The sequence below is a fragment of the Dermacentor albipictus genome, chromosome 2 (assembly GCF_038994185.2).
Source record: "Dermacentor albipictus isolate Rhodes 1998 colony chromosome 2, USDA_Dalb.pri_finalv2, whole genome shotgun sequence".
In the NCBI taxonomy this organism is placed as follows: Eukaryota; Metazoa; Arthropoda; class Arachnida; order Ixodida; family Ixodidae; genus Dermacentor; species Dermacentor albipictus.
Window position 1 is genome coordinate 202,361,580 of NC_091822.1, and position 21,642 is coordinate 202,383,221.

The 21,642-nt window shown below is 44.1% G+C and overlaps 1 protein-coding gene across 3 annotated transcripts in view; it reads left to right on the plus strand.

Annotated features, from left to right (window-relative positions):
• Positions 1 to 21,642, plus strand: part of mTor (serine/threonine-protein kinase Tor) — a 504,957-nt gene that overhangs the window by 449,123 nt on the left and 34,192 nt on the right. For all 3 annotated transcript variants that reach the window (XM_065435416.1, XM_065435418.1, XM_065435417.2), the window contains 5 exons: positions 3,142 to 3,289; positions 8,115 to 8,237; positions 8,779 to 8,861; positions 10,773 to 10,920; positions 21,154 to 21,289. In XM_065435416.1, coding sequence (XP_065291488.1) covers positions 3,142 to 3,289; positions 8,115 to 8,237; positions 8,779 to 8,861; positions 10,773 to 10,920; positions 21,154 to 21,289 — 638 coding nt within the window. The remainder of the gene's footprint in view (positions 1 to 3,141; positions 3,290 to 8,114; positions 8,238 to 8,778; positions 8,862 to 10,772; positions 10,921 to 21,153; positions 21,290 to 21,642) is intronic.

Genomic DNA, 21,642 nt, shown 5'->3' on the forward strand with positions numbered 1-21,642 from the left:
CTGAGGACTTTGCGAGCGGTGCTCAATGAATTGCAACGCTTATTTTTCCTTGTCGCACTTGCTTTTGTTGCCTTTATTGTTGCATTGAGAAATACAGCACTGTGGCTGATTTATCTCTAATCTCTTGTATTTACAGCAATACCAAGATCGCGAAGCTACGCCAACAAAAAGCTGTGCTAGTGCAATAAGTGCTTCCAGAAGCCCATTTTTCTTCTCGATTTCAAAGGCAACATGCTAAAGAAGTGCAATTCCATGAAATTCTGCTATGTCTTTCTTCCAACAAATTTTTCCTCCATGACATTAAGGAAGGTCTTAGGTTTGAAGTAATAAAATTAAATAAAAAATTCGAAATTTTGAGCTATCAGGAATTTCATTGCCGTGTCCGCCCTTAGCTTCCCTATTGATTAATGTTTTTGGGTGATACAAATTTTCGCATCATCCTGAGATATTTGTATTATTGAGATCTTACTATATTTGTTATGCAATAAAACTTAAGCGTTTAGATATTAAAAGGTTGCATTGCACTGACGGTCACTGCTAGTATGAGCAAGACAAGACATTTTTTTATTTTTTTGTGCTTGTCCCATCTTTTTTGCTGTGATGGTGTCTTTGTTAGTGCATAGCGGATTTCTGAATGTCAACCAACTAGCCCAGCAGTGTGCATTTTTAGAGGGGCTCTGAACCACTTTTTATCGAAGTCGAGAAATGTATTTGAAGTTAATAATTAGACTACAGTGAAACCTCGTTAAACCATAGTTGGCCGGAGCTCGGAAAAAGTATGTACTAAACAATAGTACTGTTTAACCGAATAGCATGAGATCGCCCACTTACCTGTCGAAAACGGAACTCAGAGAGAGTGCAATGAAAGGGGAAAAAAACATGCAGTATTTATTCACTTCGCGCAACAAAAGTGTTATTTTCATTTGATGCCGCGGCGGCCTAGCACGACGACGACAGCAGCCTCAAACTTACTGATGCTGTGTGCCAGCTTTTCAGCCAGCCCCCTCTTCTCGGCAAACACTCGCATGGCAGATCCCTCGTTGGCATTACGTATTCTCTGTGCACGTGCGCAGTAGTGCTACAGAAGTCCCGGGGGCGCCTCTTTCATTGCGGGGTGCCGGAGTTTGGAATACTTTTCATTTGGAGTAGAGTTACGTTATCATGCCCCTGTTCTCGTCGCGACGATTGCATTCATGAGGCTGACGTAACGCGCAGCTTATGCCACTGTCGGGCCTGAATCTCCCATGCTGTCGTTTCCGTGTCGTCCTCATCACTGTCGCTAGTCGACACTTCGGCAACAACACAGGCAACGATGGCGAAAAGTCAAACCTCCTAGCCGAGCAACTTCTTTGCATTCCAAATGCCACAAATTGTAGTCAACAGCGGATCCCTGTTGCGTGTTAGCGCCGACTTCTTCATGTCACGTTCGATAGCACGGACGATGTCTAATTTTTCTTCTGTGCTGAGCACCCGGCGTCTTTTTTATCCGAGCTTCGGAAGAACGCGAGTCCTCGCTTGCACGACGCCATAACGCTCTCTGGCACGGCATCGAAATGATGTTGATGTTGGTGTGGCTTCACGTGCAAACGCACAGGGTGCTTGGAGGCCGTTGTTCCGATCTCTGAGGCTTGTTGTTCTGCCGGGCCACCCGATGGAGATGGCGCACCGCCGTGTTTGCACGACGGAAAGTTGAAACGCTACGTTTTAACCGATGCGTGTGCAATGAGCTGGTACGGTTTATGTGGATACAAAACACATTATGTTCAATGGCCGCTGAGTCGGGTATTGGACTTTACTACTTTTAAAATGAAACTACTGTTTAAGCTGGTACGGCTTAACGAGGTTTTACTGTATTTCAGAAATACTTTACCGCAAAAAGTTCTTAAATGCATTCAGCAAAAGCTCCCATTGGCGGTGCTTCCTCTTCTTCTTCAATGATTCGCACTGCGAAGGCTATGGTGGAGCGGGGTGTGCCCACAATGCTCTGCCTACTGAACGTCACATGGCACGCAGTTCAAATTTTATTTTAAATCTTCACGTAGGTGCCACTATTTCTGATTTTCGCGTCTATGACATGCGAAACATGGTTGTCTTCAGTGAGCCACAGTGTGCTCAACCAGTGGGCTCGTCGCAGCTACATGCAACTATAATGTGTACGCGCAGTGTTTGCTTTGTGCACAACGGGTTTAGATTGCGTGCTTAAACTTATGTGCTCCCATCTGGCAATGCTGCATGGTGCAGACAGGCTTTGTCCTGCACCAGCTTGATTGACGGATAGTAGCCACGTCCAACTTGCACATTTTTAAACGCTATCAATAGCTGATTACAAAGCAAAGTCTGCCAAGGCATCTGTTGAAAAGTGACCAGGACTAAGCACACACTGGCGAGTGTGCGTGTGCTCTGACCTTAAGCTTCACATGGTTCGAGGCTAGTTGAGTGTTCAAAACTAATCAAAATTAGCGAGAACCAACAGCTGCGACACCGATAAGGAAGGTGGCCGAAGCTTAATATAGCCACGACCACACCTGAGCAGACGATAGTCGGCTTCTCCCTGATGTAAATAATTATTATCGAAATTCGAAAGCACATTTTCGCTTACGTCAGCCTGTTTACTAAATTTCGGCAATAAATATACACAGTAACAGTAGGAAGAAGCGCACTGACCGAAACATCCTTCTTGATTGATGTCAACTTTTGGCCAATAGCAGCAATGTATGGAAATCTGCTATATTACGAAATAAAGTGTCCAGAAAGAAGTGAGGAGCAGGCATCAGTTGAAAAGAGTGCATTAGAGAAAAGGGGGACTTTGCACTCTTCTTGTGAATTCCACATGCCATGCATGACTGCAAAATTTGGCTGGTATGTTCATAGCAGTAAATGCTATCCATGGAATGTGCTTTTTCAGCAAGTCCGAGGGGTAATTCAGGGCCTTTTTAAGCTACATCTGGCCGTTACTTATGCCTTGTGATCGTTGATCAGTACACTGCGGGAAGTCCTGCTCCTTGACGTGTGACCACTCTTGGAATCTGTAACAGCAGGGTAAAATGTTGATCAATTGTATGTTTTAAAGCTATATATATGTATAGGTATTTAGTCTCATGTGTCGTTGTCATTTCAACTTTGTTCTACTTTCTCATGCAGCATTCAGCGTTATTCAGTCATACCACTGTCCACAAACAGTGGGCTGATTGGTTGGGTGCCTCACTGCGACACTCTGCACACCCTCATTCGAGATTACAGGGACAAGAAGAAGATTTTGCTCAACATTGAACACCGAATCATGCTACGGGTAAAGAGTGAGATTTTGACCATGATTAATGAAGCTAACGTTGTCCACATATCATTGGTTCTGAAAACAAGTCCTGAGGCTCTGTCTTTCTTTGGTCACAAGTTGCATGCATCTTGTACATTGTATCATTGCTTAGCTGCAACATGTATCACTGTGCACACAAGCCAGCAAAGGGCCATGCAATTTTAGATTTTTTGTTCCATCTGCAAAACATTCACTTGATAGCACATATTGTTCCTGCACCTTCTCTGTTGCATATGACAGTCAAGCTCCTTGACCAAAAGGGCCATGAATTTGATGAATGAATACTTTTCAGGGGTAGAGTACAGAGCTGTGAACATCTGTGCCAAGTTTTGCAGCTAGATGTGGCACGTGAGATTTATAAATGTAACTTTAATTTAGCTCTGCTCTGCAACTGTTTTGGAGCTACTGCCCAGCTATCGCCCAACATCAAGCGGTAACAGCTCAATGATGCCAGCCATTGGATATTTATTTAGATGATGCAAGCATGTAGTTTATCTGACTGTACAGCAAAGCTTTATGAAATGTGCTTCTTGATACTAGTAGTGCTTATAATATTTGAAGGTGCAAACAAGACACGTTGAAGTAAGGGAAAACAGTGTTTAAGTTTTGTTCATGATAACGCACTACCAGGACAAAAGTACCATTGCCTGGTGAAGGTTTTTGCACTTTGTCAAAATTCAAGATGAATTCCTTAATGGTACATTGCTGTAATACATTATTGGTTTTGGCCCCCACTTAGTCACACAAAAGTATGTGCACACCTTTGCATGCTTCCAAGTTTGTCAGACAAGTAGTGACTCAAAATTGCCAGTGGGACGGATAAACCAAGAAGGAAAGGAGGACATAAGCATTGCCCTTTTCCATTCATCTTAGATCCTTCTGTAAAATTTTTTCAGGTGTACAGTCAAATTTTGACATAACGTATCACACAGGACTGCCGAAAATTGTTCGTTATTCTGAAAGAGTGTTATAGTGAACGTCCCAAAATTAGCCATTCTCCTATCAACCCATCAGTTCATAAGTTGTCGCCATCTGAGCTATTCACGAAAGTGTTGCTGTTGGCTCTTGGCCTGCGCTGTTGCTATTTTCCCTAGATTCTGCCACCACGCACCACTGAAGCACTGTATAAGAGTGACATGCGCACAGCTGACGCTGAGAAAACTACTGACAAAAAAGGAAGCTTTCTGTCATCTCCTAAATGCAGTATTTCTTGTTTGTTTGTTTTATTGCAAAAGCAATACTATGCCAGGTCTAACCGCTCATCGCGTATGCCGTGCTCCCCCCCCCCCTCCCCCAGAGCCGGCGCTGCGCTTAGCAGTTGGTGTGACTTCAGCTCTGTCCGTTGCTATGACAATGCGTGATGTCAGCTTGCTCCCCTCGCAGCTAGAACGGAACCGCTCGTCGCGTGTGCTGTGGCCCCCGAGCCGGCGTCGCGCCTAACAGGTGGTCTCTCCATTGATATGACGACCTCCTCACCTTGCGCTCACTCTGCGGCGGCTTCACTGGGATATATAGCGGTCTGCTACACGTTGGTTGATCAGTCTTGCCATGGAAGTTACCGACGAAGAGTCTATATCTTAATCTAGTTGCTCTACTACTTCGGAATAGTCAAATTCTAATGCGAAAGCTAAGCAAGCTAGGAAGAATGAGAGAAAGAGGTTGCAACGTTGCTATCGCAATTCAACCAGGTTTAACCAGAGCTAAACCACAGCCAATTTTTTCACATTCCTTGCCGTAGACACCGCAACTGTCTTAGTCTAGGCAGACACCTTAACTATTCCGAAGTGAAGCACACGTAAATGATGCCATGTGAAAAATGCAAAGTGCAAGCGTGTGGCATCTCGCAAGTACGGAGGTTACATTTCTTCCTGCTCGTAGCTAGTATGACTGCAGAAAAAAAAAGACGAAAAGAAAGAGGCGTGCAGAGAAAAAAGGGCGAAAGAAAGAAGAGAGGCGCCTCTGTTACTAGGCAACACTTGCCTGGGCGGAGGATGCACTCGCAAGACCCGATGCATTGTCACCTGTGCAATGGTATGGTATGGTATGAAAAACTTTATTCAGGTCCTTCAGGTCACGCTAGATTCGTAGCCCGAAGCGGGCGACCACTACCACGTCGGGACCGAAAGGCCTAGCCTCTCGGCCACATCGCGAGCCTGATGGACTGCCCATGTCTATTCTTCTAGTTCAGGGCTGCAGAGAGCCACGTCCCAACGCTCTTTGGTGTTGTCCTGGTCGCTGCTTAACCCTTTCGCTGTCGGACCTTTCTGGCTGTGACACACCCCCAGTGTCGACTTGGTTTCAGGGAACGAGCATAACAGGGAATGAACATAGCAATTTATTTTTGATTATGATTGGTATACAAATAACATAATCAATGCAATATGCACATTTCAGTGTTCTGCAGCTGTTGTTAGTAAACATCATCATCATCATCAGCCTGACTATAAAATCCGTTCAACATCCGTATCTGACGATGCGGAACCCACTTCCTCGCATGCGACTCTGTCCGAGTCCAAATCCGAGCTCGGCTCATATTCTGAATCGTAATTGAGCCACCGCTTCAATGAGCAGACGAAGGTCCCGCGCGCTGAGCCATCTGAAGTAACCGCGCGCAGGGAAGATGCGCTTTCAGTCGCCCGCACAATGCAGAGAAATGGGACGTTGCGTGATCAAGAAAACAAAGGGAGATGGAAAAAGGCTAAACAAAGTTCGAAGGACTTTACGTTTACTGCTGCAAGTCGGAAGCGAGGGTGTGGCGAGAGAGCGAAAGCAGCAACGAATCACTCTTTTCGGAGAGGCAACGGCACGTGCGCCTGAACTTGATGCGCCGTAGCAGGCACACCAACAGAAGAAAAATAAAAACCTTCAAACCAGCAGAGATGGCAGAACTACCCTTGAACCCATAACCACACGCGCGCGACGCATGATACAGCGAACATGGAGCCACCACGTCACTCAGCAAAGAGAAAGTGGGGAGTGGCAGTTGCGCCGTACTCTTCAATACATGGAGTAACACAGGTCGGGGCGAATATACGAACTTGTAGAAAGAGTCAACAGATAGCATGGCCAATCCAGGAGTGCCAGCTTTGCGCTCTGGCGCGAAATTTTGAACGCACCATAGAGAACGTACCGGTACGTCAGCGACACTGTGGGGGGGGGGGAAGCGCGATGACGTTCCGGTACGTCCGTGACAGCGAAAGGGTTAATGCGGAGCACTGCCAGAACATATGTTCTAAGTCAATTACATTACTGCATAGACAAAAAAAAAAAATCTCCCGCATTTTTTTATAGAGCACTGTCTCAGGTTTTCCGAACCCGTGTGCCACAGCATCTGCTTTCTGTGCCTTCTCATCTGCTAGCCTACTGTTTTGGCTGCCATAAGGACACATGAAAATCTTAGAATCTCCAGGTTTCGGAATATTAGTTTGTAGTACATAGGCATTGTTAACATGACATGGAAACTTAATAATAACAGTTATTCTAAAAAATTAGCTATTCCAAAGTTCGTAGTACTGAAATATTTTTACATTGAAACCATAAGAAATCAGCAGGGGATTTCCGGAAAGTTTTTTAATCTGAAAAGCTTGTTAAAGTGGTGTTCATTGTAATGCGGTTTCACTGTACTATATTTCTTATAAGGCAGCACACTGATTCCACTACATAACAATTTCAGACCATAATATTTACGGCCATATAGCTCAAAATGGAAATAAACAAGCAATGGGACAACATGTTTGCATGTTACCTTGTTGCCTCCCCTCTTTATTTCTGTTTTGCGCTAAGTGCTTATAAATCTTATGCTCTGAAATTGTTCACTATGAACCGACTAGCCCAGCAACACGTACTACTGGTTCCAATGCATTTGTCATGTTTCAGGGAAGTGTTTCAGGGAAGTGTTTCAGGGAAGTGTTGCAGGGCCCCTAGTGTGAAAGCACAAAATGCTAACCGAGGGTGCCATAGCTGCACTGATTTTGACTTGTGTGCCTTTGCTAGTGTTTACTGATGCTCTCACACTGTATCTGCTTGGATATTCACTGAAATTTGTGGGTATGCTTGACTCTCACACGTCCCCTGATGTTGTTTTCCCTGCATGGCTCTTGCATCTTCTGTAATCCAGCTTCTCCCCGTAGCTAAGCGCCAGCGGCAGTCAGTGTGGTTGCAACATATTACGAGAAGTGGCGCGAGTGTTGCATTTCTAATGCCGTCTAATGGTGGGGTCAGTTGGGCGCGACAAGGAGTAGGCTCTTATTTTTGGCTCGGGGTCGGCAAGCAGCGTGAACCAATCCAGGCCTCTGGAAGGCCGCCTCGCAAGGCCTAGGAGCAGCACACCGGAATAGGTGAACATAAACATGTGTTTAAACACGCCGCTGTTCGCATGACCGCACATCTGAACAACCAGGCGTTGGTGACCAGCATGGGGCAAACATAATCGCTCTATATCCAGTCACAGTGAGTTGGACTTTCTAAATTTGTCACGTGCCCATCGGCATGTTCTGTGGATAGCCATTCGGCTAGCAGGCATTAGTGTATGAAAGGTGCAATAAATGCCTTCGTGATTGTTTGCACTACTGTGTTGTCATTCCTTTGTCCCTAAGTGCATGTGAGAGTCCCACAAATTCCATTTGGTAAACGGCACTTGCATGTGTTAACACTTTCATCCTCCCTTATTGCTCTTGGTACGGCATTCTGATCCAACTTGCACAACTTTCTACTGTTCTGTATTGCTTCATCTATTGAAAAGAGGTCTATTTACATGGACATAATCATGTTGACTACTGTTATTTTTCACATGCACAACCAGATGGCGCCGGACTATGATCACCTGACTCTTATGCAAAAGGTGGAGGTCTTCGAGCATGCCCTCGAGCACACCAATGGTGATGACTTAGCCAAACTTCTCTGGCTGAAGAGCCCCAGCTCAGAGGTCTGTCCTTGGTCTGTCATATACCTGGAGTATCTTACTTCTTCTTCTACAGTGAGATACCCTTTTGCAACTATACCTGTTTTGTGGATTTCTGAAGCAAGTGTTAACAGAAGCACAGAAACATGGTCATGTTCAGTTGTTAATATGGTTACATGGAAGCGAACTAGGTGGGAGGCTATTTACAAGATATATTTGCAAGTTTAGTAAGCAGTGGCCAGGACGAAAGCCAACCTACATCAAACAGCGCATGTTGTCGTCTTCAGTTCACTCATTGATTGCTTTTGGAGTGTCTCACTGAATCCAAGGATCTATGTCGTCTTCGAATGTCATATAGCAATATGAAAATTCTGTCACTTGTAGTTTTGAGCAATGTGAGCAAGCAATGAAACAATTCTGCAGACAAGAGTGACATTGCACTAGTCTGTTAACTTAGTGCCAACATGTACTAATGTGTTAGTGAGTAAATTATTCCATTAAGAGCACATAATTAAAATGGCACTGCCCATGAAGCATGACCAGAGCTGTCTGTTGTTACATCCAGGTGTGGTTTGATCGGCGTACCAACTACACAAGGTCTTTGGCCGTCATGTCTATGGTCGGCTATGTACTTGGACTTGGGGACAGGTCAGTAACTAATGTGTTATGTTGCTTTCAAGATCATCTTTGTTAGTGATTGCATGAGCCATTAAAGATCACTATTTCAACAGAAGTCAAATGTTGATTTTATACCACCTGCAGCTGAACATTTTTTTTTAAATAAAGGTTTTCATGTTTGAGGAATGTAAATAATCTTTAGATGTTTCCATAACAGTTTTGTTGGTTGACATGTTATGATTTAGCATATAACCTCCAAGTTTTAAGCACCATAACTACAGGAATAAAGATTTTAAAATTTTTGTCTAGAACCCAAGTCTTCCCTTAAATGGAATAGTCGGTCACGATGTGGGAGTGGATTTCTCATGTGAGAATACCTGTTATACAATTAAAATACAGCAAAACCACATTATAACAAATTTGCATTCGACACAAGAACACCTTTGTTATACCCAGTATTTATTCTAAGCATATCTCCGTTACATGCTGATATTAGGAAGAAACATATTATATTTACCTTGTTATATTCAATACTTTGTTATATATGTGTCTGTTATATCAAGTTGCATCTGTATTCACGATTTGTCACCCCTTCATGCAAAAAAAAAAATAAAGTATTGAAAAAAAGTGCCATCACAGTTGGCATGCATGAGACGAGAACTAGTAGTATTGCTAAGGACCCAGATGGTTTTCCAGTAACATTTCTATAAACATTTGGAGTAAAGATTTTTTCAGTGTTGGCAAATAAACTAAAAAATGAACTGATATGTGGGTCTTGCAGTGTCTACCGTTCAGCAACAAGCTTGTAAATCTTCATGCCGCCACTTACAGCAGCTGTGCTGGGCAGATAATTGAAGTTCTGTACAAGCTAATTTGACACAGCCATTTGATTTTCTTAAGGATAAGATAGACATGTGGGCAGAGTCCTCCAAGCAGCCATGTTGTGCTGCACGTTATGCGCAATCCAGTCCAGTTTAGGTTGGCAACACTATGCCATGCACCTATGGTGGAAAATTTCCACTCCCAAAGTCTCCATCTAGGAAAAAGAAGAAGCGTGTTCATTGTTTTAATGTTTTAGGGCCAACCTCCATGCAACGTAGCTTTACAATAAAGTCAGAACAGCTAGAATCTGGAGCAGGGAGCAACCAGATACCAGACAACTACGTATTACAGTATAAACCCTTGTCAGAACCACACCCTAAACTTGGCAGCCCAAAATTGGGGGGGGGATTCTAACTGAGAAGCAAGTGTGTTTGGTGCGCTAATTTGGCACACACGCATCAGCGAATTTTTGCATGCAGGGTACTGTCACATGCCGCTACTAGATGACGAGAGCTGCGCTTCGACCTGTATGTCCGGGGTGTAGCCATGACCGGCTCCTCCGTAGCATCACACAAGTCGCCGGCACCGTATTTTCTTTGTGCAGTTAGTTTTTGCAGCCAGCTCAGCCAACTCCTAGGGGCTCATCTGTCAGCTCGCAGAGGATTATGGGGGACTTCATACTCGTAGTCAGAAAAATTAAACCAAATGACTGAGTCCTGTGTAAGGGCTGCACTTCATCAAAATTGTGATAAACAGTGCAGCCCTCATGTGAATCTATGCACCATACTGCACCTCACAGTTTTCAAACTGAACAATCAGTGCAATAACTTTTGCAAAAGAAACCTGGTGCACTAATTTGAGGAAACTAATGCATGTTTTTCTGTTGAAGCACTTCATGATTTTAAAATTTCATTGAATCAGTTCGATGAATTCAGGTTCAGCTTTAGTTATTCGGCATTTATAGCATGTAACATTTACCATTTTTCTTTAAATTCAATTTATGAGAATTCACCTTCACATCTTATATTTTCAGAGGAAAGTTAAATATATCATACATTTTAACTATTGTTAACACATATAAGGTCATAAGTCTCCAATTCCTTTTCTCACTTTCGTCAGACATCCTTCCAATTTAATGCTGGACCGGCTGAGTGGAAAGATTTTGCACATAGACTTTGGAGACTGCTTCGAAGTTGCCATGACACGTGAGAAGTTTCCAGAGAAGATTCCTTTCCGACTTACACGCATGCTCATCAACGCCATGGAGGTAAGTAACACGGTGTGAATCTGCTGCTCTCGTTGCTGCTTTCAGTGCCTTACTGGCACACTTTGGTCCATGCAAGGGAATCTGTGTCACTTGGCAAGTGATAAGCTGCAGATGCATAATGCCTCGCTGGTTTTGTATAACACTACCGAGCTATAAAGCCATCTTGGTGCCGCAAGTGCTCACAATGACCAGTAACAGTTTTTGATTGCGTCACTACGAAACCTGCCATTGCTGTAGCATAGCAGTCGCTCCCAAAGAATGAGCTATGTCAGTTTTAAAACATAAGGGGTAACCTTTGGTAAGATGACTGAGTTGAAAACTGCCCTCTTTCAGTTCTGTCAGCTAGCCAGACAGACTTTTGGCAACCATTTCTGTTTAGAACACTAACTACTTGTGCAGGCAGAATGTGAAAGTTTATCCAACACACTCATTTTTATTTCCTTTTTTCATATAGAAGATTTTCACGGAAAGAGGAATAAGAGAATGTTGTGTGCAAACATGATGCCTATTTGAATGTGAATATTTGGTCTTGATAAAGCCCCTTAAGAAATGAATGACACTCTTGGATGAAGGACATTTGTCTTAGCTTGCACTGTTTATTGAAGATGATGCCTACTGATTATTATTATTTTTTTTTGTATTTATCATAGTTGAATATCTGTTCTTAGCGCAAGCAAATCTTTGTGCACTTGTTTTTGGTTGCTTTTCTCTAAGTGATTCATGACAGAGATGACTGACCATAATTAAAAAATATAGAAACGCAATTCCTTGCAAGCTTAATTATTCAAAGACAATCACAAAGACCAGGCTGACGCTCTTGGTGAACAGTTCGAGCATGTATTCAGTTCAATTCACTATTCCGAGGCATTCCTAAAACCAAAGAAAAAGCAGAACACCAGGTAATTGACTGCACATGTAGACTTAACGAACCGTATAACCTTCCTTTTAGTATTGCCGAGTTGAGAGCTTCCCTGACTGCTTGTCTTACCTCTGCACCTGGATCTGAAAGAATTGTACGGCTTAATCAAACACCTTTACAGTGATACTCAAATGACATTAGTTGCGCTTTACAATGCTATGTGGGCTGCTGGTACCTTCCACATATACATATAGAAGCCACATCATTCCAGTTTTAGAACAGGGGAAGACTCCTCCTTTGGGACAAGTTATCACCCGATTGCACTCACGAGTTGCCTTTGCAGGTTATTCCAAAAAATAGTTAACCATCGTCATCTACATTTCCTGGAATCTAACAGACCGTTTGATCCTCGTCAATGCAGTTTCAGAGAAGTCCAGTCTTCAACTGTCTCATGCACGTCAAAGCAAACATTTGTGTTGCATTCATACACAAAGGATTCTTATCTTTGTTTCTAGATATGGAAAAGGTATACGACACAATGTGGCGTTATGGAATCATGTGAGACCTGTTGGCAATGGGTGTTTGGGAACATTGGTTGCGCTTACTAGACAATCACAAGTAAGAAGACAGGACAGGCGCAAACTAACAACTGAGGTTTATTCGAGAAAAAAACACTTATATACCACACCATGCCAGCGCAGGCGCTTCAGGGTATCAGCAGCAGAACAGAAGAAAAAACCCATAATCAGAAAAAACCAATGGCGTAGCTTACCTCAACATACTATCTAAGAAACGTGCCTCCCTATTGTACAGCATGACCGATGTGTCCCTGATGCATGCTTGTCCCTTCTTTTTTATATAATATGATTCAAGAAGTTCTCGTGCTTTTTCATTATGGCACTTGCGCAGGATCTTAACTTGGTCGAGCAGAGGCCTGCATTTGTGGTCTAAGCAATGCATGGGTAAATGACGTTGCTCCCGGTTTATAATTGATCTTTCGTGTTCTCGGATTCCCACGTTCAAACAACGGCCCATCTGGCCTATGTAGGTTTTGCCGCATGTCAGGGGAATCTGATATACAATGCCAACTTGGCAATCTAAATAGGTGTTCTTGTGTTTCATGCCGCAGCCACCTTGCTTCTTTCTGGCGTGATGTCTCCCAATGCGGGCGCAAAGGTGACTCAGCTTGCAGGGAGCGGGAACATGCTAAATGTATAGCATGTATTGCGGGAACATGCTAAATGTTATAGAAAGCTACTTGCACATTCAGACTTTCCTGGTAAAAATAGGGAATGCATTGTCCCATCCTTTCATACAGGAAACTGAAGTAACTCAGGGAGGCATCCTCAGCTGTACATGAATTCACTCCGAACATCATTGCCTTCGGCCATTTTTTATTCTGTGTATGTCGGCAAAGTACAGATAGGTTACAAACCCTGTAACCTTACAGTGTGCAAGTAACAGGCTCAAGTAGCCCTGAAGCAGGTTTCTAAACAGGCCACTGAAAATGGCTTTAAAAAAAATCAGAATAAAAGGTTGTGTGTTCCATTCATACGAAAGACAGGGCTCGTAGCAGGACCCGAAGTAGAACTACACAGACAGCACATACCTCTGAGCACAGAACACAAATCTTTGGACACCATTCTAGACTACGCTAACTTTCATTCTCCACATAAAGTATCTAAAGGGTAAATCTTTAAAAGCAATTAACATTCTAAAAATTTGGCCACATACCACATGGGGCAGTGACAAGAACTGTTTGTTAAACTTATAAAAATCCTAATTCGTTCACTCATTGACTGTGGTGCAATAGTTTATTAGTCCACTGCACCCAGTGCTTTGAAGATGCTGGATCCTGTTCACAATTTAGGCGTCCACCTTGCAACCGGAGCCTTCAGGGCAAGCCCTCTGCAATGTCTCTGTGTACAGTCAAACAAGTGGTCCCTCAACCTTCAAAGGTCTTCCTCTAGTTTTGTGTACTTTCTTGAAGTTAATTCAGACTGTCAACATCCTTGTCACGCCACCATAAATGACACTACATATGCCACTATTTTCCATAACTGACCTAGAGCAAGGGAGCACTTCTCACTGTGTGAGCTGACTCGGTGAAGAAATGGGTTTTCCACTCCGTGAGCACAGCGTAATGCCCCCGCAAAGCTGTTACCGCCGTGGCGATGGGAAATTGTAGATGGGGACACATTGTTTGTTGAGGTATCGAAGCATGCTCTGGAAGTACACATCCGAATTCACTTTCTTGAATTTCAGTCAAAATACCCTTGCCTGGAATTTTTCACCGATGCATCAAAGTTACATGCTGGCATGTCCTATGCAGCATTCAGTCCACTTATTCTGAATCTGATGTCCTGCACCCATAAAGAAATATCCTTACGGCTGAGGCATGTGCCCTATTGTCTGCAGTGAATCATATCAGGAATATAAATCTTCAAAAACTGTTTTATTTACTTACTCTTTAAACGTCATAAAAGCATTAACATCGCATCATAAACACAAAAATCCTGTGCTGAACGAGCTCTATTTAGTGCTGTGCACAGCATATATGTCTAGCCAGCATGTGATAATATGCTGGGCACCTGGCCACATAGGTATTGAGGGCAACAGGCTTGCAGATGAAACTGCCGCTTCCCTATCACGAAAGGGGAACAGTTCCTCTATAGCTTGCGGGGATGCGCGACTCTCGCACATCCCCTGATATGTTTTTCCTGCATAGCTCCCTTTTCCTGCAATCCGGCTAACCGGAGGTCCCGCAGCAGTAGGTCTGGTTGAGAGGTAGTACGAGAGATGGCGCTACTAACGCCGCCTCCAGCGGGGTTACTTGGGCGCGGTAAAGGAAGGCTCTTCCTCTTGGGCGGCGGGCCGGGGAGTGCCGCGGACGTGCTGCGCGTGCGCCAATCCATGCTTCTGCGAGACCGTCTCGCGTGGCCGCCTTCGAACGCGCCACCGTTCACGTGACCGTACACGTGACCGACCAGGCGTTGGGATCCAGCATGGGGCGAACATATACGCTCGTTATCCGGTTGCGGTGAGTCGGACTACTAGATTTGTCACGCGCCCATAGGCATGTTTTATGGATAGCAACTCAGCTAGCAGGCATTGGTCTATGAAAGGTGCAATAAATGCCCTTGTGATTGTTTGCACTACTGTGTTGTCATTCCTTTGTCCCAAGAGCACGGGTGAGAACCCCACAAGCTGTCCCTGCAATAGATTTGAAGCCTTTCTTGTGGAAAAGCCTTAGGAGTTAGTGGCAGTGCTTACAGGCATGCAGTTAAGCCATAGTTAGGGAATGGGCCACCCATTACGAAAATATGATGAACTGAGGTAATTTTTTGCCGTCTTAGGATGGCCATACGTATGGCACACACTCTCACCAGTTGACTGGTGGTGAATCTCCTATGTGCAGCAAATGAGGTTAGATGCTGACTGTAATCCCTGTTTTAATCAAGTGCCAGGAATTGAAACCTCAAAGAAAAAAATACTTCCCTTTAGCATGCAAACAACACATTCCTCTCCACCCAGCAATGTTTCTTGGCATAGAACCATTCTTTTTTTTCCCCCACAAGTTAGTTTTAAGGTTTCTTCAAGATGCCAGTACATTGTGAGTTATCAGCCCCTAGACTTGCAGCATATCCTCTCTCCAGAGGCTGCTTCTGCGGTAGCATTTTCGCAAAACACTTGCCTCCCAGCTTTTGCATTCAAAAGCCTCGTTGAGCACCAGTGCTACTTTCACCTCCATATTTATTACATCATCCCTGTGTAACAAAACATTTATGGTCGCAGCTAATTTGTAGTCATTGTCATTATTTTAATACTGACATATTTTGTGCAAATTACAGCTACTGATTTTAGGCCTCTTCTCAGCCATGCCACATCCACGATTTGCTGTTCATTTCTCCATTTCATGAAGGACTCATTGAAAACTCATCACCACGTGCGTGGAACTTTTTGGCCATATCTGGCCCTTGTGACGTAAAACTCCATACAGTAAAACCTCATTAAAGTTTCGCTTTAAAAGTAGTAAAGTCAAATCCCCAACTCAGCAGCCATTGAACATAATGTGTTTTGTATCCGTATAAGCCGTACCAGCATATTGCGTACGTATCGGTTAACACGTAGTGTTTCCACTTTTCGCCGCGCAAAAACGGCGGTGCGTCATCTTCATCAGGTGGGCCCGGCAGAATAACAAGCCTCAGAGATCAGAACAGTGGTCTCCAAGCACCCTGTGCATTTGCACATGAAGCATAGGTGTTTTGTGGTGAATCCACAGAGAGCATTGTGGCATCGTGCAAAGAAGGATTTGTGTCTTGCTGGGTGCTCAGCATAAAAGAAAAATTAGACATCGTTCGTGTTATGGAACGTGACGCGAAAAGTCGGCGCTGGCACGCGACATTGGTTTGTTGACAATGGTGTGTGGCATTTGAAATGCGAAGAAGTTGTTCGGCAGCGCTGGTGTGACCGCGAAGAGATGTCAGCAACGATGTTCAACTTTTCGCCATCATTGTCTCTGTTGTTGCCGAAGTGTCGCCTAGTGACAGTGATAAGGACGACACAGAAGGCAACAACACGGGCGATTCAGGCCCTACAGTGGCAGAAGCTGCGCGTTACATTAGCCTCATGAATGCAATCGTCACGACGAGAACAGCACCCCACAATGGAAAAGGCACCTCGCGACTTCTGCAGTGCTACCTCCCGCCTGCACAGAGAACATGCAACGCCAACGAGAAATCTTCCATGCGAGTGTTTGCCGAGAAGAGGGGTGGGCTGAAAAGCTGGCTCGCAGCTTCAGTAAGTTTGAGGCCGCTGTCGTCGCTGCTAGGCCGCCGCGTCCTCGAACGAAAATAACACTATTATCGCACAAAGTGACTAAATACTGCATGTTTTCTACCCCTTTCACCGAACTCTCTCCGAGTTCCGTTATTGACAGGTTAGTGGGCGATCTCATGCTATTTCGGTTAAGCAGTACTACCGTTTAGTACATACTTTTTTCGCCGGATTCCTGCCGGACTTCCTGCCGGATTCTTGTGAAGCACAAAGATAAAGATGTGCAAGAGATTATTGAGGCTCAGGCTATCTGTCGGAATAGTGATGCGTGTGTTAGTGCCACTTCGATCAACTTGTTAGATATTAGATAAGGAGACAGCTTTTTTAGAGGGTCAAGATTTGGATGAGGTGGAGTCACTGTGCATGGGTTAAATAGGTGGTTGTTTCCTGAAAATAATGTTCTTGAAGTTAGCGCATTGTGGTGTCATCTCCCTTCTGTCTTCGTTTGCTGGTGCTAAATATGCTTTCCAAGTGATATCACATACTTATGAATGACCAAAAGGGTATGGCCTGCATGCCAGCACCTGTTTCTGGGGCCACGGGAATCAAGATAGAAAGCCAGTACTTTCTACTAGCTATCTTTAAACATGTATGCTGAAAGTGCCAAAAACATAATGCCACTAGAGGCCTCGAGATAAGCATTACAAATGAGAAATATCTTACAGATGCGCTAGAAACCAAGCAATACAAACATGTCTGAAAATGAACCACTAAATATTTTCCTCTGGACATTTCTATAAGCGCTCTGCAAGGCAAACAAACATACCACAAATAGTAGTCAGAAGCACAGCTCTAAATTTCACTATGCAACTGTACAGTTCTGCCTAGTATATCGTACTTGGGCCATGGTCAAACGAACAAAGGTTGAAAAGACATCAGTAAAGCACACTTCACTTTTTCTTGAGTTTTTTCTTTATAATCTGTCCAAGTATATCAGCAAGTTAAACATTACATATTTTTAACAGTGTACTGATAGGTATAACTGAAAAAGAAAGCGTTTATGTATGAGAAAAAAAAGTGTAAACGAAACAGAAAGTTTTCACTTTTGACGCATGGGGGTGTGCAGCAGCGCATGCAGGGATCGTGAAAAATTGCCACTGATAACAACATTAGAAAAAATAAATGCAGTCATAACTGAAACTCTGGGCTTTATGCGCTTCAACTTGAATATTTTCAGAGAGAACAGATGGATATTTCGCAATTCAGGAACACATTCTCCCTGTCGTAGGAACTCGAACAAGCACATGATGGGGAAAAACAAAGTAAATGACTGCCCACAGTGCTGGAACAGACAACAGAGTCCCTTTTCCTTTCCCAGGATCTCATTGTTAGGCATTAGAGACAATTAGTTTGTATTCCTGCGTCGTGATGCATTCATCCAGTCACAACACACAATGTATGATCAATGCACGGACCCTTTAGATGTGCAAGAGATGTCCAAATCACAAAGACATTCGATGTGCTTTAGGTGACCCTTGACTGCCATGTATTAGTGGAACATATTATAGATGTGAACTAGACATCTTTAAATTTCTTGCATATTTGGTGTTTTGTGATACGTACTATGGATATTTGTGGTTTGCTGGGTAGTACTGTAGTATCGGGGAAAGGCAGATTCTGAGAAGCAAAAGTCCCCAGATGTCTCTCATTTTCAGTTTCAGTTCAGTTTTGGTTTTCGAAATGAGGCTCTCCAAAATTTATTACGATACAGAAATTAGCAGCAGCATCTTTTTGAATGTCTGGAACCGGTTATGAACTGCTTGGATGACTTGCTTCATATATTGCATTGTAAGATCAATAGTCTTGTTTCCGTGCTAGGCACGCTCTCTTGCCACTGTGCCAGTAATGCTTTTGCCAGTAAACGCTGTGGGATTCTCCTCCGTACTCTTGGGACAAAGGAACGACAACACAGTAGTGCAAACAATCACAAGGGCATTTATTGCACCTTTCATAGATCAATGCCTGCTAGCCGAGTTGCTATCCGCAAAACATGCCGATGGGCGCGCGACAAATCTGGAAGTCCAACTCACCGCGACTGGATAACGAGCAAATATGTTCGCCCCATGCTGGATCCCAACGCCTGGTCGTTCGTGTGTACGGTCACGCCTATGGTGGCGCATTCCAAGGCGGCCACGCGAGACGGTCTCGCCGAAGCATGGGTCGGCGCACGCGCGGCATGGCACGTCCATACCGCTTGACGATCTCGAACCCCACCGAGAGCGCCTTGTCTCCCGGCGCCCAAGTAGCCCCGCCTGTCGGCGGCGTTAGCAGCGCAACACTCGCGCCATCTCTCGCACTGCGCCCCAACCACATCGACCGCAGCGGGCATCATGCAGGCCACGCAGCGAAGCCGCACTACAGGAGACGCGCTATGCGGGAAAAACATCAGGGGACACGCGAGAGTCGCGCATCTCCACAATGCAAACATTTCCAATGCTGAGTGATTGAGAATGTTGTGGTGTTATTTTGAAAAAGCTAGCTGGCTTCTATTTTCGTGATTTATCTTGAAACTCTGCTTACCTAAAAAACTTTTCCTGTTTTTACAGCTTTAACTGAATGGGGTTTTGCTCTATGTTTGTTAAAGGGACACTAAAAGTTAACATCAAGTCAATGTGGGCTGTTGAAATACCATCCCAGAAACCTCAAAACACTTGTTTTGTGCGAAGAAGAGACTTATTTTAAGAGAAAATGTGTTCTGAAGCATCCGCGTACCTCTAGTGCAGTTCAAATCGCCGCCCTCAGATCAAGGAGTGGTGATGTCATGGTCTCCTAGTGACGTTGCGTCGTCGGTGAGTAAAACGGCGCCTGCAGGTGGCACTACGGCTTTTCTGTGCAAAATGCAAATGCACGGCCAGAAACAGAGCCAAGACAGAGCCGACAGCAGTGCGAAAGCAGTACTATGGTGGCTAGCAAAAGGTAAAGCGTGCAACAATAAGCTGGTTCTTTATTTTATGACACCAACTTTGATGCTCGTTGCAATAGACAACCCCGACAACGACACATTGGCTCGTGATGCTGGGCTTCAGCGATTTAAGCACTGACGACCGTGACCTGCTGCTGAGGGCTCGCGCAGCCGGCGTCGTTGCGTACTAGTACGACGGCAATTGTATGTCATGGCTGTACAATTTCGCACATTTGTAGCTTTTCCTTTGCGAAAACCACATGCCGCACTCACCGCCCCGTCTTCGATCTGCAGTTGTTCTTGCGCTTCGGAGAATGCAGGCAAGACAGACGGAACAGTGCTACAGGAAAGCAATGCTTTGAAAGGCACTCCACACAACTTCAGTAAGTCGGTGTTGAACTCGTAATCCTCTGGATGAAAGTGCAGCGAGCACACTATGCGATTTTTCGGCTCTTTGCCAATGCGCTGTGGCAGAGGTGTGGCACTTAACCACTTCGAACGGAGAGGTTCACTCGTTGGCACACAGTGATAAGTAACGTTGGATTCGCTGCTGCAACTGCCCTTGGCCAAGTTCCGCGGACCGTTCATGCATCCCACAACATCACATGGACGTGGCATTCTCCCTGCTTGTTCCAAATGCAAGTTTCACGAGCCAGCAGAACCAGCACAGCACGATGTGATAACGATACAATGAAACTCCAGAGCACACGCGGCGTAGAGTCGAGCGAAAACGAAACTTTTCAACCACCCATACTACTGAAGGGTAACATCAAAATGTTATTTTTTCTTAGAATCGAACTGAAGTAGACAAGTAGCATTTACTTCCGCCTTATAACCTAATGAAATTACCTTTTTAATACGAGTAGTTGAGTACCAGTGACATAAATTATGGTGAGGAGTGCCTTCGTCATCGGGCTAGTACCGGAATTTCGCTGGGGGGTCTCAAATCAAGTCATCCATTTACCTCAATCTCTCGGTTACTAAAGCTCTGTTCGTGATTATATTGACGCCTTAGACGTTCTAGAGCATTGCTTTATCACTTTAACTTGACTTCATAGTAACCTTTAGTGTCCCTTTAACCAGCTTAATGCCCACAAAATAATTTCACTGGGAAAGGAGATTGAAAATAGCAAGCGTGTTAAAGTTGGCCAAGCAAGATTAGCTACAACAGTGATGTTGCATAAACTGGAAATGCACACATATATAAGATGTGCAAATTTTATGGCATGCACTTGTTTATATCAACAGTATGTGTTTATGAATACCGTTTAAAATTGTTCAATGCTTTACAAGGTGAAATATACCGATAGAGTTGTATAAACAGTCATTTCATCCTAGCAACAAAATTAATAAAGATGTATGCTGAAAGTCAGTGTTATCATTTTATTTTATTTTTTTCCTGCACAGAGTTAGCTAGAGCCCTGTTCTTTTTATTTCACTGAAAGCATTTTAAGAAAAAATCCTTTTGAGATGTGTGATGTAATCTGTTCTCCAGACATGTTTACATTCTTCACAAGCTAAACCATCTGCTGGATTTTGCAGAAAATGTGTGGTACATCTGCTCTTGTGTGATTGGATGGGTAACATTTAATTTGTTTGGATAACTCTTTTGTGTTTTGTTTGTTTGTTTGCATAGGTGACTGGCATTGAGGGCACATATCGAATGACCTGTGCAAAGGTGATGAAGGTGCTGCGTGGGAACAAAGACAGTCTCATGGCTGTCCTTGAAGCCTTTGTTTATGACCCACTGCTCAACTGGAGGTTGATGGATGGTGAGTTGCATGCACATAAGGAATGTGTCGTGCACATGAAACATGCTTCACAAGAATAGATAGTTGAGCTGGTCAGTTCACGATCAATGACTTCCACTGTATGGACATGAGCATATCTCTGTTCTGTTGTTGTGCATTGCAAGTTATTAACCCCAAGAAATCTGAGTGGCACCCTCTCGCATGTAATGTCAGGTAGGGGAACTCTGCCAGCTGCATCACCTTTAGTGAAGACTGCTCTATGCTTGTCGTACTCTCATAACCACATTTTGTTAAGAATACAAGAGTGATTATTTCGGAGAGTGCATTATCAATTCACTGCCATCAGAGTTCCAATACCATGAAATCGACCACTT